The 16,427-nt window shown below is 35.9% G+C and overlaps 1 protein-coding gene across 2 annotated transcripts in view; it reads left to right on the forward strand.

The window, feature by feature from the left end:
* Positions 1 to 9,710, forward strand: part of Fstl5 (follistatin like 5) — a 570,877-nt gene extending 561,167 nt beyond the window's left edge. For both annotated transcript variants that reach the window (XM_090343981.1, XM_090343982.1), the window contains one exon: positions 7,592 to 9,710. In XM_090343981.1, the coding sequence (XP_090200107.1) occupies positions 7,592 to 8,294 (703 nt within the window). In that variant the 3' untranslated portion in view covers positions 8,295 to 9,710. The remainder of the gene's footprint in view (positions 1 to 7,591) is intronic.
* Positions 9,711 to 16,427: the final 6,717 nt, after the last annotated feature.

Raw genomic sequence — 16,427 nt, forward strand, 5'->3', positions numbered from 1 at the left:
AACATTCAAAAAATAAGGCATATGAGACCAATTTTGAGGGTATCTACAGAAACACGAAGACATCTTCTCAGCACTGATGATGGCAAATTATAATCATCACAAGATTTCTTTATTAGCATATCAGGTGATGAACTACTTCAAAGTTAAATGGAGGTAGAAGAACTGGCAGACCCTGTCAGTGCCACTGACAGTAAGATCTTTCATTTTGTAAGTATCTCTGTGGACAGACCTAAACAGGCACTGTCTGAGTGAGGTCAATGGGTCAACCAGTCATTACTCAGTTGTAGTACGTTAGCATATTGATCAAGGGGCATGTGATATTTGATCCTATATTCTCTATCAGGCTTCAATATCTGATTCATGCTTCTCAGTCTACATCTGTTCATTTCCTAACTCTTCAGAGCAGCAGCTTGGCAAAGGGTCCTGAATTGTTATAACAAATACTCACAGCTTGTCTCCATAGAAATAGACATATTGCCACAAAAATTTTTGTATGTTTTAAGAAAAATAATTTATTACTGGGCTTTGGACTGAGATCTTATCTCTCAGCTCACTCAGTTTGACTAGCTTTCTATTACTTGAACTATGCCTTAGTACTGCTTTTAGTTCATTATTTTGGAGATGAAATCTTAGGGATTTTTCTGCCTAGGCAAATCTCAAACTACCACCACTTTGATCTCAGCTTTGTGAATAGGCAGTATACAAATTTGAGCTCCTTGCACATGTATAGATATCTATTTCAAATCCTATTGTCTATGCAAAACTCTGGTTCACCTAGTGTACATTAGCCTAGAGTCCCCTAACCTATGTGAATATTAAGGCAGAACTTCTAGATGTGCAGGGAGAGGCAGGCAGCTGAGGCACCTCCAGTCCTAGCACTCAGAGACAAGGTCAGGAGTAATGGAGTCCAGCAGTCAGAGATAAAACTGGAGAAAATAGTATATTTTTTCTTTATTCTGATAAGACTATAGAAAATAATAAAGTGGAATGTATTGAATCTTCACCAGTGTGAGCAATTTACCCTGTGGATAAATGTGGGTATAAGAACTAAAACAAGAAATTTTATTGTCCATGTGATCTCTGTAGTAATCATAAATGGAAAACTATAGCCAGTGTAGATATCTGATTCTCATTGATATAAATATATATCTGAACAAGATGCTTCTTTTTTTTTCCTTTGCCTGTCCTATGGCTTGAACTAAGGGCCTGACCACTGTCCTTGGGCTTTCTCAAAGCTAGTGCTCTACCACTTGAGCCTCAGCACCATTTCTGGCTTTTTTCTATGCATGTGGTACCGCGGAATCGAACTCGGGTCTTCGTGCATTCTAGCAAGCACTTTACCACTAGGCTAAACTCCTGGTCCTGCTTCATATTTTTTTTTGCCAGTCCTGGGCTTGGGCTCAGGGCCTGAGCACTATACTTGGACTTTCTCAAGTCTAGCACTCTACCATTTGAGCCTCAGCACCACTTCAGGCTTTTTTTTCTATGTATGTGGTACCGAGGAATTGAACCTGAGTCTTCGCGCATGCTAGGCAAGCACTCTACCACTAGGCCAAATTTCCGGCCCCACTGCTTCATATTTTTTTTAAAAAAGGTTTATTTAGTTGACACTTTCACAGACTGAACATCCCAAAGTAGGTCTTCAGGCTTAGACAATGGTGGGAGCCTAAAAATAATTGCAATCCCAGTGTCAGGAGTGGGAGTGAAAGAAAGATTTAGAATTGAATGGGCCGGGCACAGAGGTTCACACCTGTAATCCTAGCTACTCAGGAGGCTGAGATCTGAGGATTGTGGTTCAAAGCCAGCCAAGTCCTAAAAGACCCTGAGACTTGTCTCCAATTAACCTCTAGAAAACCGGAAGTGGCTCAGTGGCTCAAGGACTAGGGTGATAGCCTTGAGCTGAAGAGCACAGGGACAGTGCCCAGGCCCATGCTTTAATTCTCAACAGCAAAGTAATGTGATATCCTCTTGTCTGCTGCAGCAGAAATTGAACCTTGCAGAAACTGAGAAATTCCAATAAGACCATATGTGTAAAAAGGTTTATTACACTGAAAACCTAAGCCAAAAAACTCAGTTGATCTGAATTTAAATCTCATATTTCATCCACATAATACTCTTTTGAAGCATGAAACAATTTAAATTGTACCTTTAACAAACTTTTAAAATTCCAATAATTTAATGTTCAGGAAAGAAAAAAAATACTTTAACTCCCCACATCAACATGAAAACTTCCTATCACCATGTTTGGAGAACACAATTTTTTAATGATAATTATTTTCAAGTGAAGAAAGAGTTTGAGAATATGTTTAAAGTTTTTCATTTCTCATTATACCAGTCACTTTCCACATCCAGACAAACATTAAATTACTATGTTAGGCTTAGTACTGTGCAGAATTTTATTATACTAAGCAGGCATGGAAGTAGAGACTCTTATAAATACTAATCACAGCCTAATGAACAGTAGGAGACTTCTGAATATCAATCTGTACTAGGGGAAATTTTAAATTAGAGACATCACTTCCTAGCAATAAATCAGTGGTGAAAATGTACAAGCATTTTCATGAAGCTTTATGCATCTCAATCTCTACTCCTAACAGAATAAAATAAAGGCCAAGAGAAATATAGTTTGATCACCCCAAAAAGAGTTTCTGCATTTTTAACTGGACCATTTTTAAAATTTTTAATTATCTGCAAAAAGGACCAGTTGTGTCTCAGAAAACCTGATCACATTCTTCAGCATCAGAGTCAAAATAGTCCAGAAGTAGAGTGAGCTTGTCTCATTCTTTCTCATTAGCATTCAAAATTCATTTCCTGAAGGAACAAGAAAATTCAAGGTTAAGAGAACTGAAATGCCAAAACTTGATTGGCTTATTGCTTACATTAAATGAACCTATTACTGCTTTTCTTCTGAACTCATGTACAATTTATATCAGACAAATGATATCTTCCATCATAATTTGTAATTCCCTAAGTAACACTCATGCATCTACATACCCACATAGTCTTAATATTTATAAATGAATGAAATTCATCTTTTTTCTTTGACAATTGATCAGATAATTTTTTTATTAAGGTAAGTATGAAAGTGCATAATTAAACTCATGGTTTACAGGGATTTTTTCTTTGTTTTTTATTTTTGTCTGTCATGGGGTATGAACCCAGGGCCTGGGCACTGTGCCTGAGTGCTTCTGCTAAAAGCTGTCACTCAAGTATTTTGAGCTACATTTCTACTTCCACTTTTCTAATGGTTAATTGGAAATAAAAATTTCATGGACTTCTTTTGCACAGTCTGGCTTTGAACTGTTATACTCATGTATGAGCCTCTTGAGTATTTAGAATTACAGGTGTAAGCTACTAATACCTAGCGTGATTGTAGATTTGTGATGGCAAGAAACAAAAATTTGAGATAGATTCATTTGTCAGTTTGAGGATTCTTTCCTTTAGAAAGGATTTAAAAATCTATAAAATCTCAACACTAAGCATTAATACTTCAATAGTAATTTTTATAAGTGGTTTTAAAAATATGAATGATACTTTATCCCATTATATTAACATTTTGTCTGTAATAGATATGGTACAAATTGTTTACTGGAACAATATAAACACATGTAATAAGGACCTAGAAAATACAAATAAATAACTCTAAAATGATGCCTATCCTTTAGAAATACTCTGGAAATCATATCCAAATATACCATCTAAAATACAAAAAAAAAATCTAAAGAACAATGTAATAGTTATTAGATTAGGTAATAGTTAAGCATTATACTGTTAATCAAGCACTACTAACAGTTTTCTAATCATATTACTTAAAACTGCCTGATTTATTAAAAGCAGAGAGAACATATGAAAGGGTATCAATGTATGTGAATTAATACACCTTCTATCTGGCAAATATCATGTAACCCTTTTATTAATTACAATAAAAAATATAAAAAATTAAAATAAAGCCACAAAATCATTATTAAAAAATAAAAGTAGAGAGAATGATCTTGCTCAATATACTCTCCATTCTTGTTCTAAAAATGCTTAAGAATACCTTTTGAAGAAGTACCTGTGCATTGCTGTTTTTCTTTAATATAAACAAACAAATTCTCTTTCAGGATAACAGTCTCAAGACACATATTCAGAAACACTTAAAACTGGCACAGTTTTCTAAATTATTAAAGTAAATTAAATATGATGGCAGGTAAATTTGTGTGTTTCTAAATGGCAGTGCTAAAATACTCTGCCATCTACTTGTAGGATGACCAGTTTCTTTGAAAACCTTATTTTGTGTATTTTTGCTTATTTTTGTTCTGGTACTACCTACAGCTTGAAATCAGAGCCTCATGTTTTCACTCAATATTTCTTTTCACAGGTGGCATTAAATAAGTGACAACTCTTACAACTTTTTACTTTTCAGTTGGAATCTTACTTATTTGTCTGCTTGGACTGGCTTAGAATTACAGTCCTCAGATCTCAGCCCCTTGAATTGCTAGGAATATAGATGTGTGTCACTGGTTCCCAGCTGTTCCATTTTTTAATTTCAATTAAATGAGTTTCTTTGTGTTATTGTGATTGTTATATATTTGTATTTGAAATGTTAAAGTGATATGAATCTAATGGTATTAATATTTGTGCAATTTGTAGAAATGATTTGGTTTTACATAGGCAAACTTGGTGTTGCTTATTGTCACATCAGAAGTAAATCACAGGTGACAGCAACATGATTGGCTATCTTTAAAGCATTATTAAATAAGGGCCAGAGTTTAGCCTAATGGTAGAGTGCTTACCTAGTATGCACAAAGACCGACATTCGACTCCTGGGTACCTCATACATAGAAAAACCAGAAGTGGTGCTGTGGCTCAAGTGGTAGAGCACTAGCCTTAAGGAAGCCCAAAGACAGTGCTCAGGGCCTGAGTTAACTCCCCAGAATTGGCTAAAACAAGTATTATTAAATTTTTTTCATTTTACTTTCTTTTATACTGTCACTTTATTATCTTTGGATATTATCAGAGGTGATTCAATCAATGTTATTAAATCAAAATATATTCATTTTGAAGACTTTTCAATATTTATTCTCACATAATTTTGTTAAATAGTTGCTTTCTCGTTCTCTCGTTCACTCTTATCCTAACTCTCTCTCATTTTTGAGTTTTTGTTTTGCTTTTGTTTTTGTTTGTTGTTGTTTTTGGGTGGGTCATGGGACTTGAACTCAGCCTGGGATCTGTCCCCGAGCTCTTCAGCTCAAGGCTACCACCCTACACTAAATCTAAACCCCACTTACTATTTTCTAGAGAATCATGTCCTTTTGTGCCTGGGCTGGCTTTGAACCTTGAGCCTCAGATCTCAGCCTCTTGAGTGGCTAGGAGCCACAACGCCCAGCCTTGTTTTATTTCTGCTTTTTTTTTTTTTTTTTACTTTTGAAATTTTTCTATAAAGCCCAGTCTTCTCTGGAACTTAGATCTTCTTTTCTCAACCTACTGAAAATTATGGTTACAGTCAGCTAGCTAGGTAAATATGCCTAGCTTTATTGTCTTTTGTTGAACTTATCCTTTGTGTTGTTTGGATCTGTTTTGGCAATAAGTTAGAAATTTAAAATATATAATTTCTGTACAACTATGAATAATTTTGGATAATATTCAACAGGGGCTGAAATATTCAATATTCAATAACTAACTCAATACTTTAATTGTAAAAAGAAAATTACCATGTCTGAGAGTCTAGAAAATTCTTACTAATCTTAGAAAAATAACAGATATGGTGCAGATAAGTCATTTAAATGGATAAAAATATTGCCTGGAGCTAGTTGCTCATACTGTAATCCTAGCTACTCAGGAAGGTAGACATTTATCTAAAGCCAAGACATTAAAGTCAACCCAACTCTATGTCCATTATAAATAGCCAAAAGACAGGCTGAAGTCACAGTTCACATTGTAGACAACAACCTGAGCAGACAAATCAAGCAAGCACAAGGTTCCAAATTCAAACTTTTGTGTCAGAAAAAAGAAAGAAAACAAGAAGATAGCAAAATGATAATGACATTTGAAAAAAATAGAAAATTGTATTTAAAACTTATAATCATAAAAATCAAAAGTAGTTAAGGTGATCCTAAAATGTAATAAAAAGAAGCCTTATATGTCTATATCAAATAAATAAATAAAAGTTTTTACATATATTAAATAGTCCTTTGATGTAAGTGAAAATGAAGAACATGTACTTACTAAATAGTGCTGTGTTCCGGTTATTTAACAGTCAAATTACAACTTAGAAAAGAAATAATATGGAATATTGCATAGTGGTAGAGCAGTGGCCTAGCATGTGGGATGACCTGTGTTCAATCCTCAGTATTAAAAAATGTAAAATATATAAGTTAAATGGATGAAAACCCACATACACATACACAAACATTCATATGCTTTTCTCCCCAAGCCCTTTATTTTTGCTGATTAATATGAGGTAATCGATCTTATTCAGAACCAAAAGAGTAGGAGACATATAATGTAATGATTGATTTTTTTCCCTTATATCTTAAAGCCAGTAACTACATACATGCTTAAGATGGTTTTACTTCCTCAAGCATGAATTTTAGCTCTTTGGATATACAGACTGATATACTTAAAATAGGAAGTAGTTTGCTCAGAAGGTTAATTTTAATATGACTGCTAGTCAATGCTTATTTCTTGGGTTGGAACTTTTCCTTTTTTTTAATTGTGAAGGTGATGTACAGAGAAATTAGTTACAGATATCAGGTAATGAGTATATTTGTTTTTGAAAAGTGGCATCCTCTCCCTCATTTTCTCTAAGTTTTCCCCCTCTCGGTCCCCCCAACCTTCAAGTTACATAGTTCACTTCCATCATAAAATCTAATGAGTATCAGTGCTGAATTGATTCACCCTTTTTCCCATCATTTCTGTGCTCCCCTTCCCTTCCTCAACTCAGATAAATTTATGTTGTAAAGGAACTCCATTTCAAGAAACAAAGAAGACACCACTTAAAAGGCTGAATTGAGTCTTTATTGGAGAGCTGGAGGACTATTGGTGGACTTATGTCTTAAATACCAGCAGTCCAGAATGTAACTAACACAAAGCTTATATAGACCAAACCCACACAAGATGGGTGGAATCACACTGAACAAAAGTGTCATGAGCAAATCAAACCAAATAAGGACACAGACCTAATAGAGAAGCAAAACATCTAAGGAAACAATCAAGGGCCAATTATCCAGGGGAAGCATAGACCCAATCTCCTTTACTTCACTTATATATATAGAAATCAAAAACAGAGATAAAGGGAAATAAAGAAAAAAACTGTACATAGTATAATTTAAGACTCTTGTTTTCATATTTTGGAGTTCATTCCAATAAGTATCATTTTATATTATCATATGCTCATAGCTTTTAAAACCTTGTGATCCTCTCCTAAGCATATATTTCTTTGGTCTCACTGTGTGAATATGTAGAATACTGTTTAATTAATAAGGTCAAGAGTAATTTTTTTCTTTTACTGTCCATTGGGTTTACTTATTGATTTATAGGAACATTCTAATTATTACAGCATGTTTTCCATTTGTGACTTGCTGTCTAATTTTGGTTTTCATCTTTTCAGGTTTGGATTTATTCTTCACAAAGATGAAGCAACATTACAAAAAATTGACCTGGAAACCATGTCGTACATCAAGACAATTGACCTGATGGCATACTCATGTGTCCCAGAGTCTCTGGCCTACACCCACTTGGGAGGGCTCTACTTCATTGGCTGTAAACCTTTCAGCTCGGGAGCAAGTTCCCGACAGCTAGTTGTAGATGGTGTGACAGACTCTATCATTGGGTTCAATGATGATGTGACAGGCACTCCCTATGTGTCTCCAGATGGCCACTATCTTGTCAGCGTTAGCGACACAGAAGGGCTGGTGCGGGTGCAGTACATCACTATCAGAGGAGAGGTCCAGGAGGCTTTTGCTATCCACACAAACCTGCACATTTCTGATATAGCTTTTCAGCCGTCCTTCACCGAAGCTCACCAGTACAATGTCTACGGCAGTTCAAGCCACCAAACGGATGCACTCTTCGCAGAGCTCTCCTCGGGGAAGGTCAAGATGATAAAGGGCCTAAAGGAGCCACTTCAGGCGGAAGAATGGCCTTGGAGCCAGAAGAACAGGCAAATTGAAGGAAGTGGCCTGTTTGGTCAGTACCTGATGACATCCTCCAAGGACTCCCTCTTCATTCTAGATGGAAGACTTAACAAATTAAACTGTGAGATCACTGATGTGGAAAAAGGCAACACTGTCGTATGGGTTGGAGATGCTTAAGTAGCCCTATTATACAGGTCCTGCAGGAAGAATTTTACAGTACATTGCACTTAACCATACATTGTTTAAATGGTAGCTTAACTTCCAAAGTTTCAAACGTAATTTACTTGGTTGGTCCAAATAAAACAATTGTTTCTGACATAAACATATTTAAGAATATTGCTTGAGGGGCCGGGAGTTTGGCCTAGTGGTTAAAGTGCTTGCCTAGCATGCATGAAGACCCGGGTTCGATTCCTCGGTACCACAAACATAGAAAAAAGCCAGAAGTGGTGCTGAGGCTCAAGTGGTAGAGCTCTAGCCTTGAGAAAGTCCAAGGAGAGTGTTCAGGCCCTGAGGCTCAAGCCCAAGACTGGCAAAAAAAAAAAAAGAATATTGCTTGATTAGATAAAATTAACACAATATTTAATAAATTACATCAGTAACTAAAAGCAAATTTTATTTTCAACCAATAAAATAGAATTTAAAATCTTTACAAAACTGAACTGCAGAGACTTTCAAATTATTTAAACATCATTTCATTTTGAGGGCAATTTACCTATTTTTCTTTTCTCTGTCCTTTGGTGATGCTTCAACCACACATAAAAGTTGTAGAAGCTTAAATTTCTTAATTCAAAATATTCTGTCTTGTTCACTGTTTATAATCTTTTGTGCCTTGAAGGGAATGTCACAGGAGGAAAAGGAAGGCTAAGAGCTTTGTATTGAATACCCTCAAATCTGTTGTCATTAAGAAAATTTTAATTTATTGTGCACCAAACCCTGCTTTCTGTCATTTGGCCTTCAACAAAATGTCATTTGAAGGCATAATTTGGCCTTAGGATGTATGCACATGACAAATTCTGCCATTTATACTGCAATCTGTAGTATGCTGTAGTCTATGGAGGAGGAAAACTAATTCTAGTAAAAATGTTTTTAATGATTTCTCTACCATTTTATTTTAAAATTACTAGAGTGCATTTTACTTTTTATTTTTTGCCAGTCCTGGGACTTGAACTCAGGGTCTGGGCACTGCCCTTGGGCTTTCTCAATGCTAGTGTGCTACCACTTGAGCCAGATTACCACTTCTGGCTTTTCCTGTGTATGTGGTACTGAGGAGTGGAATCCAGAGCTTCCTGCATGCTAGGCAAGCACTCTACCATTAGGCCACATTCCCAGCCTCTTGATTAAATTCTTTTTTTTTTTTTTTTGCCAGTCCTGGGCTTAAGCTCATGGTCATGGTCTGAGCACTGTCCTTGGACTTTCTCAAGACTAGAGCTCTACTCTTGAGCCTCAGCACCATTTTCGGCTTTTTTGCTATGAATGTGGTACCGAGGAATTGAACAAAGGTCTTCGTGCATGCTAGGCAAGTACATTACCACTAGGCCAAACTCCCGGCCCCTTGATTAACTTTTCAGAACAAGCTTTTTTTTTTTTTTTTTTTTTTTTGGTATTTCAAGTAGGTACAAATATTTACTTTGTTATTATTAAGGTAATTATTTTCCATCTATATAACCCAATGTGGCCTAATGAGACACTTCAAGTTCTAAAAGAGAAGCATTACCTATATCTGCTTGTAGTAAATGAACATAGGGAAATCAAAACCAAGGATAACTGGCACATCACTTCTGAATCTCCAGGGTTGGGAGAGTCAGCAATAGAGATTGGGATTTAGGAACAACTTTTTCACAGTGAGTGAATAATTACTTTCCTCTTGCTTTTGCTGTTTGACTATAACTCATCAAGGAACTCCATTCTCAATAATTTTCTTAAGTGAAAGTGACTACTGTTCCACTCCCACATAATCCTAAAGGAACCTTTCTTGTTAACTGTGCTGTAGATGGAAACATAATTAATATTCTTATTGGAGACACTACTACAGAAGTAATGAATACTTTTTCTTCCATTTTTCTTAAAAGATAAAACAGAAAGTCAGTAGAAATAATTTCAAAGGCTAGAGATGGTTTACTGAAATAAGTAGATAATTATCCAGACTTACAGTAAGCAATAGCTTACATGTTTTCAGAATCCTTTTAGTTTTCTTCTTATTGTTGCTAATAATGCTAATAGGCTGTTCAATGACCTCCATTTACTGAAGGTAATCTAATAAGGTCTTTTTTAAATAAAAATTTTACTCAAAATTTGTGTAAACTGCATAGAATCCTAACATTTTATAGCAGCAATACCTTATATGTATATAGAATACTGAACTGTGTGTTATTGATTTCTTCATAACTTAAGGGAACATTATGGGAAGTAGATATAAAAGAATCAAAATCAGCTCATGTTTTAATTTATTGAATCTGCTTTTTCTTTTAGTGGCTTTCTCTTGTGAACATGAACCATCTGACTTGTCTGTGACATAATAATTTAGTGTAAGTTTGTTCCATACATCCTTTGGTAGCTCCACACTATGTATGTGCTTTGTCTGTAGATTTTGCTTGATGAAGGGAGAATAAAGCTCTTACATTTTTGACCCTTGCATGTTTGATGATTTTGTATGTATGCCATATTTTTCTCAAATCATCAAACATTATCTGGTATTTGCTCTATTTTGAATGGGATGGATTAGCTGGAGGGAAAGTAAACTGTTATATAATGAAAGAAAATATTTAGTTGTCTTCTTAGAAAACAATGTAAATTTCTATGTCCCTCTGCAAATATCTACCTTATGATTTTTTAAAATAATTCGTGTGTGTGTGTGTGTGTGTGTGTGTGTATGCACACATGTGCATGCACAAGCACTCACTCTCATCCTGAGAGTATGACTTCAGGGCATGAGCATTCATTCAGTTTGATCTTTCTTTTTTTTTTTTTTCATTTTTCTTTGCTCATGGCTAATGCTCTACCTCTTTAGCCACAGCTCCACTCCCAGCTTTTTGGTGATTAGTTGGCATTAAGAGTGTTACAAATTTTCCTGACCGATAAGGATGTGGAACTGTGATCCTCAGATATGATCCTCCTGAGGATCTAGGATTTCAGGAATGAACCACCAGCATATTCTTTTTTTTTTTTTTTTTTTGCCAGTCCTGGGCTTCAGCTCAGGGCCTGAGCACTGTCCTTGGACTTTCTCAAGGCTAGAGCTCTACCACTTGAGCCTCAGCATCACTTCCGGCTTTTTCCTATATGTGGTACCGAGGAATCGAACCTGGGTCTTCATGCATGCTAGGCAAGCACTTTAACCACTAAGCCAAACTCCCGGCCCCATCACCAGCATATTCTTAATAATAGAATAGAATAGAAAAAGAATGCTCATCAACAAATATTTTCTTTTTTCACATCCTCACATGAAAACAACACAAATAGTAAGCCTTATTTATTTGTTTATTTATTTTTGTTTTCATGCTGTTAGTAACTGGTACATCATTCATTTTAGAGACTATTCAGACACTGAGCTGGAACCATTTTTTATATACACTATAATGGATAAGAGACTGGGTATGGACCTAGAAATTAAAAATCAGAGAAGGAGAAAAGAGAGCAGAGAGCATAAGAGTCAATAAAGATTATGTGGGGATTATTTCACACATCCCTGGTAACAAATGTATCACTAATGATAATCTCATTGATACTGCATAAGGTGTAAAAACTGAAAGGGAAAGAAAGGCTGGAGAGAATAATGAGCAACCTACTTCAAAAGAAGCTGTTAATATTATTAGAAGACTTCCATTAGACAGAGGTAAGATGAAATGGTGGTGAAATAAGACATGTCATGGGAAAGATTGTGAAAAAAAGAGAGAATATGGGGCCGGGAGTTTGGCCTAGTGATTAAAGTGCTTGCCTAGCATGCATGAAGACCTGGGTTCGATTCCTCGGTACTACATACATAGAAAAAAGCTGGAAGTGGTGCTGAGGCTCAAGTGGTAGAGTTCTAGCCTTGAGAAAGTCCAAGGACAGTGCTCAGACCCTTAGGCTCAAGCCCAAGACTGGCAGAAAAAAAGAGGGAACATGACTAGGAAGGGAAGGAGAACTATATTTATATAGGAGATGGTAAAAGGAATTTAATCAGATTGTGGAGGCAGAGTGGCAAAGAGTGAGACACATTTCAAGAATCTGAAATAACAGATACCTAACAACTTATATTTAAGTCACTTTAAAACTAGCATTTAGGGGCCAGGAGTTTGGCCCTATGGTAGAGTGTTTGCCTGGCATGCACAAAGACCTAGGTTCGATTCCTTGGTACCACATACATAGAAAAAAGCCAGACATAGTACTGAGACTGAAGTGATACAGCTCTATCCTTGAGAAAGTCCAAGGACAGTGCTCAGGCCCTGAGCTCAAGCCCAGGACTGGTAAAATAAACGAATAAATAAATAAATAAATAAATAAATAAATTAATTAATTAATTAATAACACTAGCATTTAAAGACTACTTATTTGTGTGGTTGTACTGAAGTTTAAACTCAGTGTCTCACTATTATTAGGTAGGAATTTCACCTTTGAGCCATACCACGATCATTTTAACTTATTTTTCAAATAGAATCCTCTATTTATGCCCAGATTGGTCTGTGTTGCCATTTATTCATGCTTCTCTTGTAACCAGAATGAAAGAGATACTCCTCCACATCTAGCTTTGACTGGTTGAGATGAACTATTCTGTCCTTAAGCCAAAATAGTTCAAGTAGCTAGGATTACAGGCAAAAGCTATTGCATCTGGCTAAAACTTTTATTATTCTTACTAGGATAAAAATTTGACTAAAAAGAAGGGAAACTAGTGGAAAATATATGAATTAGGTGGTTCTATTAGAAGATTATATAACAGGCATGGTGGTTCATAACTGTAATCCCAGCTACTGAGGATTGGTGAAACATTACTAAGATTCTATCTCATCTCACAAGCTCAATGTGGTGGCATATAGGTAGGAGAAAAATGACCCATTGTAGCCCATGGGTAAAATGTAAGATCCTGTCTGAAAAATAACTAAAGCAAAAGTGTTAAATAAGCATGAAGCTCTTAACTGAACTCCTAGAACTAATAAAAGCAAAGTTACTTATAGTCTTTAACATCTGACAATTAAATGAAGTTATATACGAAACTGATGAATTATATTTGTTAAGGATAGTAAACCTAAAATGGCAGCTGAATAAATGTGAGTGATGATAAGAGATAAACATGTCAGGTCTCACAACTGTTTTGCCCAAAGTTCACAATCTCCCGAAAGACCACTGAAGTCCGTGACCAATGCAGGCAACAAAGAGCCATTTATTAGCAAGCTCGAGCTTGGTCCTCTGCACCTTAGAAACCAGTGACACTTAGAGGCCCTAAGGTCAGAATTAGCACAGTTTTTATAGTATAGAATAAACAAGTTTTAGTTTTCATTCTCACAGCCTCTCATGTTTTAGTTAACTTTTACATAGAGACATTCCTCAGTTTCTTACCAGTTCTGATGTTATGGTTTCCCACAGAACTTTAGTTTTAGGTGTCCTTGCTAGCTGTGGAACACAGTTGCAGTCCAAGAGATTACCTTTGAATGTCCTTGCTAGCTCTCTGAGTAAATATCTGATGGAGCATCTTACAGTTCTCCTGAGAAGAGGCAGTTAGGGGATTTCTCAGAACTTTACAAAATGAAGACTGCTTAGAAATAACTTTTTACTGAAGTTCATCTGACTTCAAAATTAATTTAGGCCTCACAACATGTGGCACTACTGTCAGGTCTGAAGCAGAAAGATTCAATTGAAAGTAAAGGACCCAGACAAAATATGATCAGAATTTTAAAATGAACAAACAAACAAACAAAAAAACCCCCAAAAACCAAAAATCAGGAGCCAGGTGCTGATGGCGCAAGCCAGTAATCCTAGCTATTTAGGAGGCTGTGGTGTGGGGATAAAATTTTGAAGCCTGCTAGAGCTGGAAAGTCTCTTTTTTTCCATATATTTTTCTACTGTAATTAATAGAAGGGTTATATTATATTTGCCAGATAGAAAGTACATTAATTCACATACATTGATACCCTTTCTCATGTCTTGGTCCCCATTTCCCTACCCCCCACTCCCACCCCTTATCTTGTTGTCCCCCCTTTCCTATCTAATTTCAAATAAACAAATACAAATATATCCAATATATCAGATAACAAAGTAAGATACTGTAACAATATGAGATAATCAAGGGATAGCAAAAGAGATGAGAGATTGTAAAGTCTCTTAAGAGACTCTTCTCTCTAATTAAACACCCAAAAGGTCAGAAGTGAAGCTCAAAAATATTAGACCAGGCCGGGAGTTTGGCCTAGTGGTTGAGTTTGCCTGAAATGCACAAAACACCAGGTTCAATTCCTCAGTACCACATACATAGGAAAAAGCCGTGATGCTGAGCTCAAGTGATAGAGCTCTAGCCTTGAGAAAGTCCAAGAACAGTGGTCAGGCCCTGAGTTCAAGCCCAGGACTGGCAAAAAAAAAAGAAAAGAAAATGTAACAAGAAGACAGTTTATGCTAAAGAACTGCACTTAGGCTCTGAGGACAAGCTCCATGACCAGCACTAATACACACAATAAAATAAGCAAATAGAACTGGGTATAGTAGCTCACACCTGTAATCTTAGCTACTCAGGAGGCTGAGCTCTGAGGATCAAGGTTCAAAGCCAGCCCAGACACTAAAGAACATGAGATTCTTATCTCCAATTAATCACTAAATAATTGGGAAATAGGGCTATAGCTCAAGTGGTAGGGCAGTAGCCTTGAGCTAAAGAGCTCAGAGACAATGCCCTGGCCCAGACTTCAAGCCCCACAACTGACAAAAAAGTAAAAAGGAAAGAAAAAAAGAAAGAAAGAAAGAAAGAAAGAAAGAAAGAAAGAAAGAAAGAAAGAAAGGAAGGAAGAACAAAGAATTCCACAACTCCCACAGACATGCTATCTTTAATAGAAAATCAGGGTCATTTTTAGGACTTACATCTCTATTTCATTGATTACATCTATGTGACATGGAAGAACAGTTTAAAAAATTGCAATTTATAATCATATCACCTTGTAGACACCTACTCAAAAGTTCTTTGCAGTTTTCTTTTATGCAAAAAATTATTTCAATTAAATTTTATATTCACTTGTTAAGTTTTTATAGGGTGGGTCAAAATGCTTAATTAAATCTGACAACATACAATCATAAAATCTTTTAAGTGTAAAACTTTAGAGCAATTCATAGAAACAAAATATAGCCCTGAAGCCGGCAAATGTCTCATGCCTATAATTCTAGCTACTTAGGAGGCTGAGATCCAAGGATCATCATTCAAAGTCAGCCCAGACACTAAAGTCTGTGAGACTATTATCTCCAACTAACCACCAGAAATCCAGAAATGGTGCTGTAGCTGAAGGGGTAGGATGGTAGTCTTAAGCTGAAAGCTCAGGGACAGTGCCCAGGCCCAGTTCAAGCCCCATGACAAACAAAATAAAATTAATTTTTAAAAAATCCTGAAATCAGCAATCCACAACATCTTGGAACCCTTTCCCACAAGGAAAATACAAGTATCATGCATATAATTTATAGGTTCTGGGTCCCACAAAGTTTTATTCATGGACTTTACTACCTCATATACATACCAAAAATGCCACCTTCTTACAACCTTTCTTTATAAAACTATAAATGTTACCAAAAACTACCTAAAATGGTAAGGAACAAAATCATGCAACTGTAAAATATTTTTAGATGTTATTTCCTACTTTTATGACCAAAAATTGAGCTGGGTACTGGTGGTTCAGGACTGCAACCTGCCCTACTCAACAAGCTGATATCTGAAGATTACAGTTCAAAAGAATCCTGAATAAAAAAAATCTAGAAAACTCCATCTTCAGCTAAGCAGTACAAAATTCTGGACTGTAGGCATGGCTCACTCTTGAGCAAGAAAGCAGAGCAAGAACAGGTAGCCCCAAGTCCTGAGTTCAACCTCTGGTACCAATAAAAAGAAAATTGTGGGGAAGGATAAAAAATACAGGTGAGAGTTGAAACTCACATGGTAAAGTACCTGCCCAGCAAATGCAAGGCCCTAAGTTCAAACTACAGTACAATAACAGATAACCTCTCATCTCAATAAAACCAAATATACAATGAAATCATTTTTGGGTGAATATGAATAAAATATAAATATTTAAAACTAAAATATTTCACTGCCAAAACTAAATATTTCAAGAATATAACAAATTCTATACACACCATAGTCATATAGCTATTTTAATA

This window comes from Megascapheus bottae, chromosome 13, assembly GCF_031878675.1.
Source record: "Megascapheus bottae isolate mThoBot1 chromosome 13, mThoBot2.hap1, whole genome shotgun sequence".
Taxonomy (NCBI): Eukaryota; Metazoa; Chordata; class Mammalia; order Rodentia; family Geomyidae; genus Megascapheus; species Megascapheus bottae.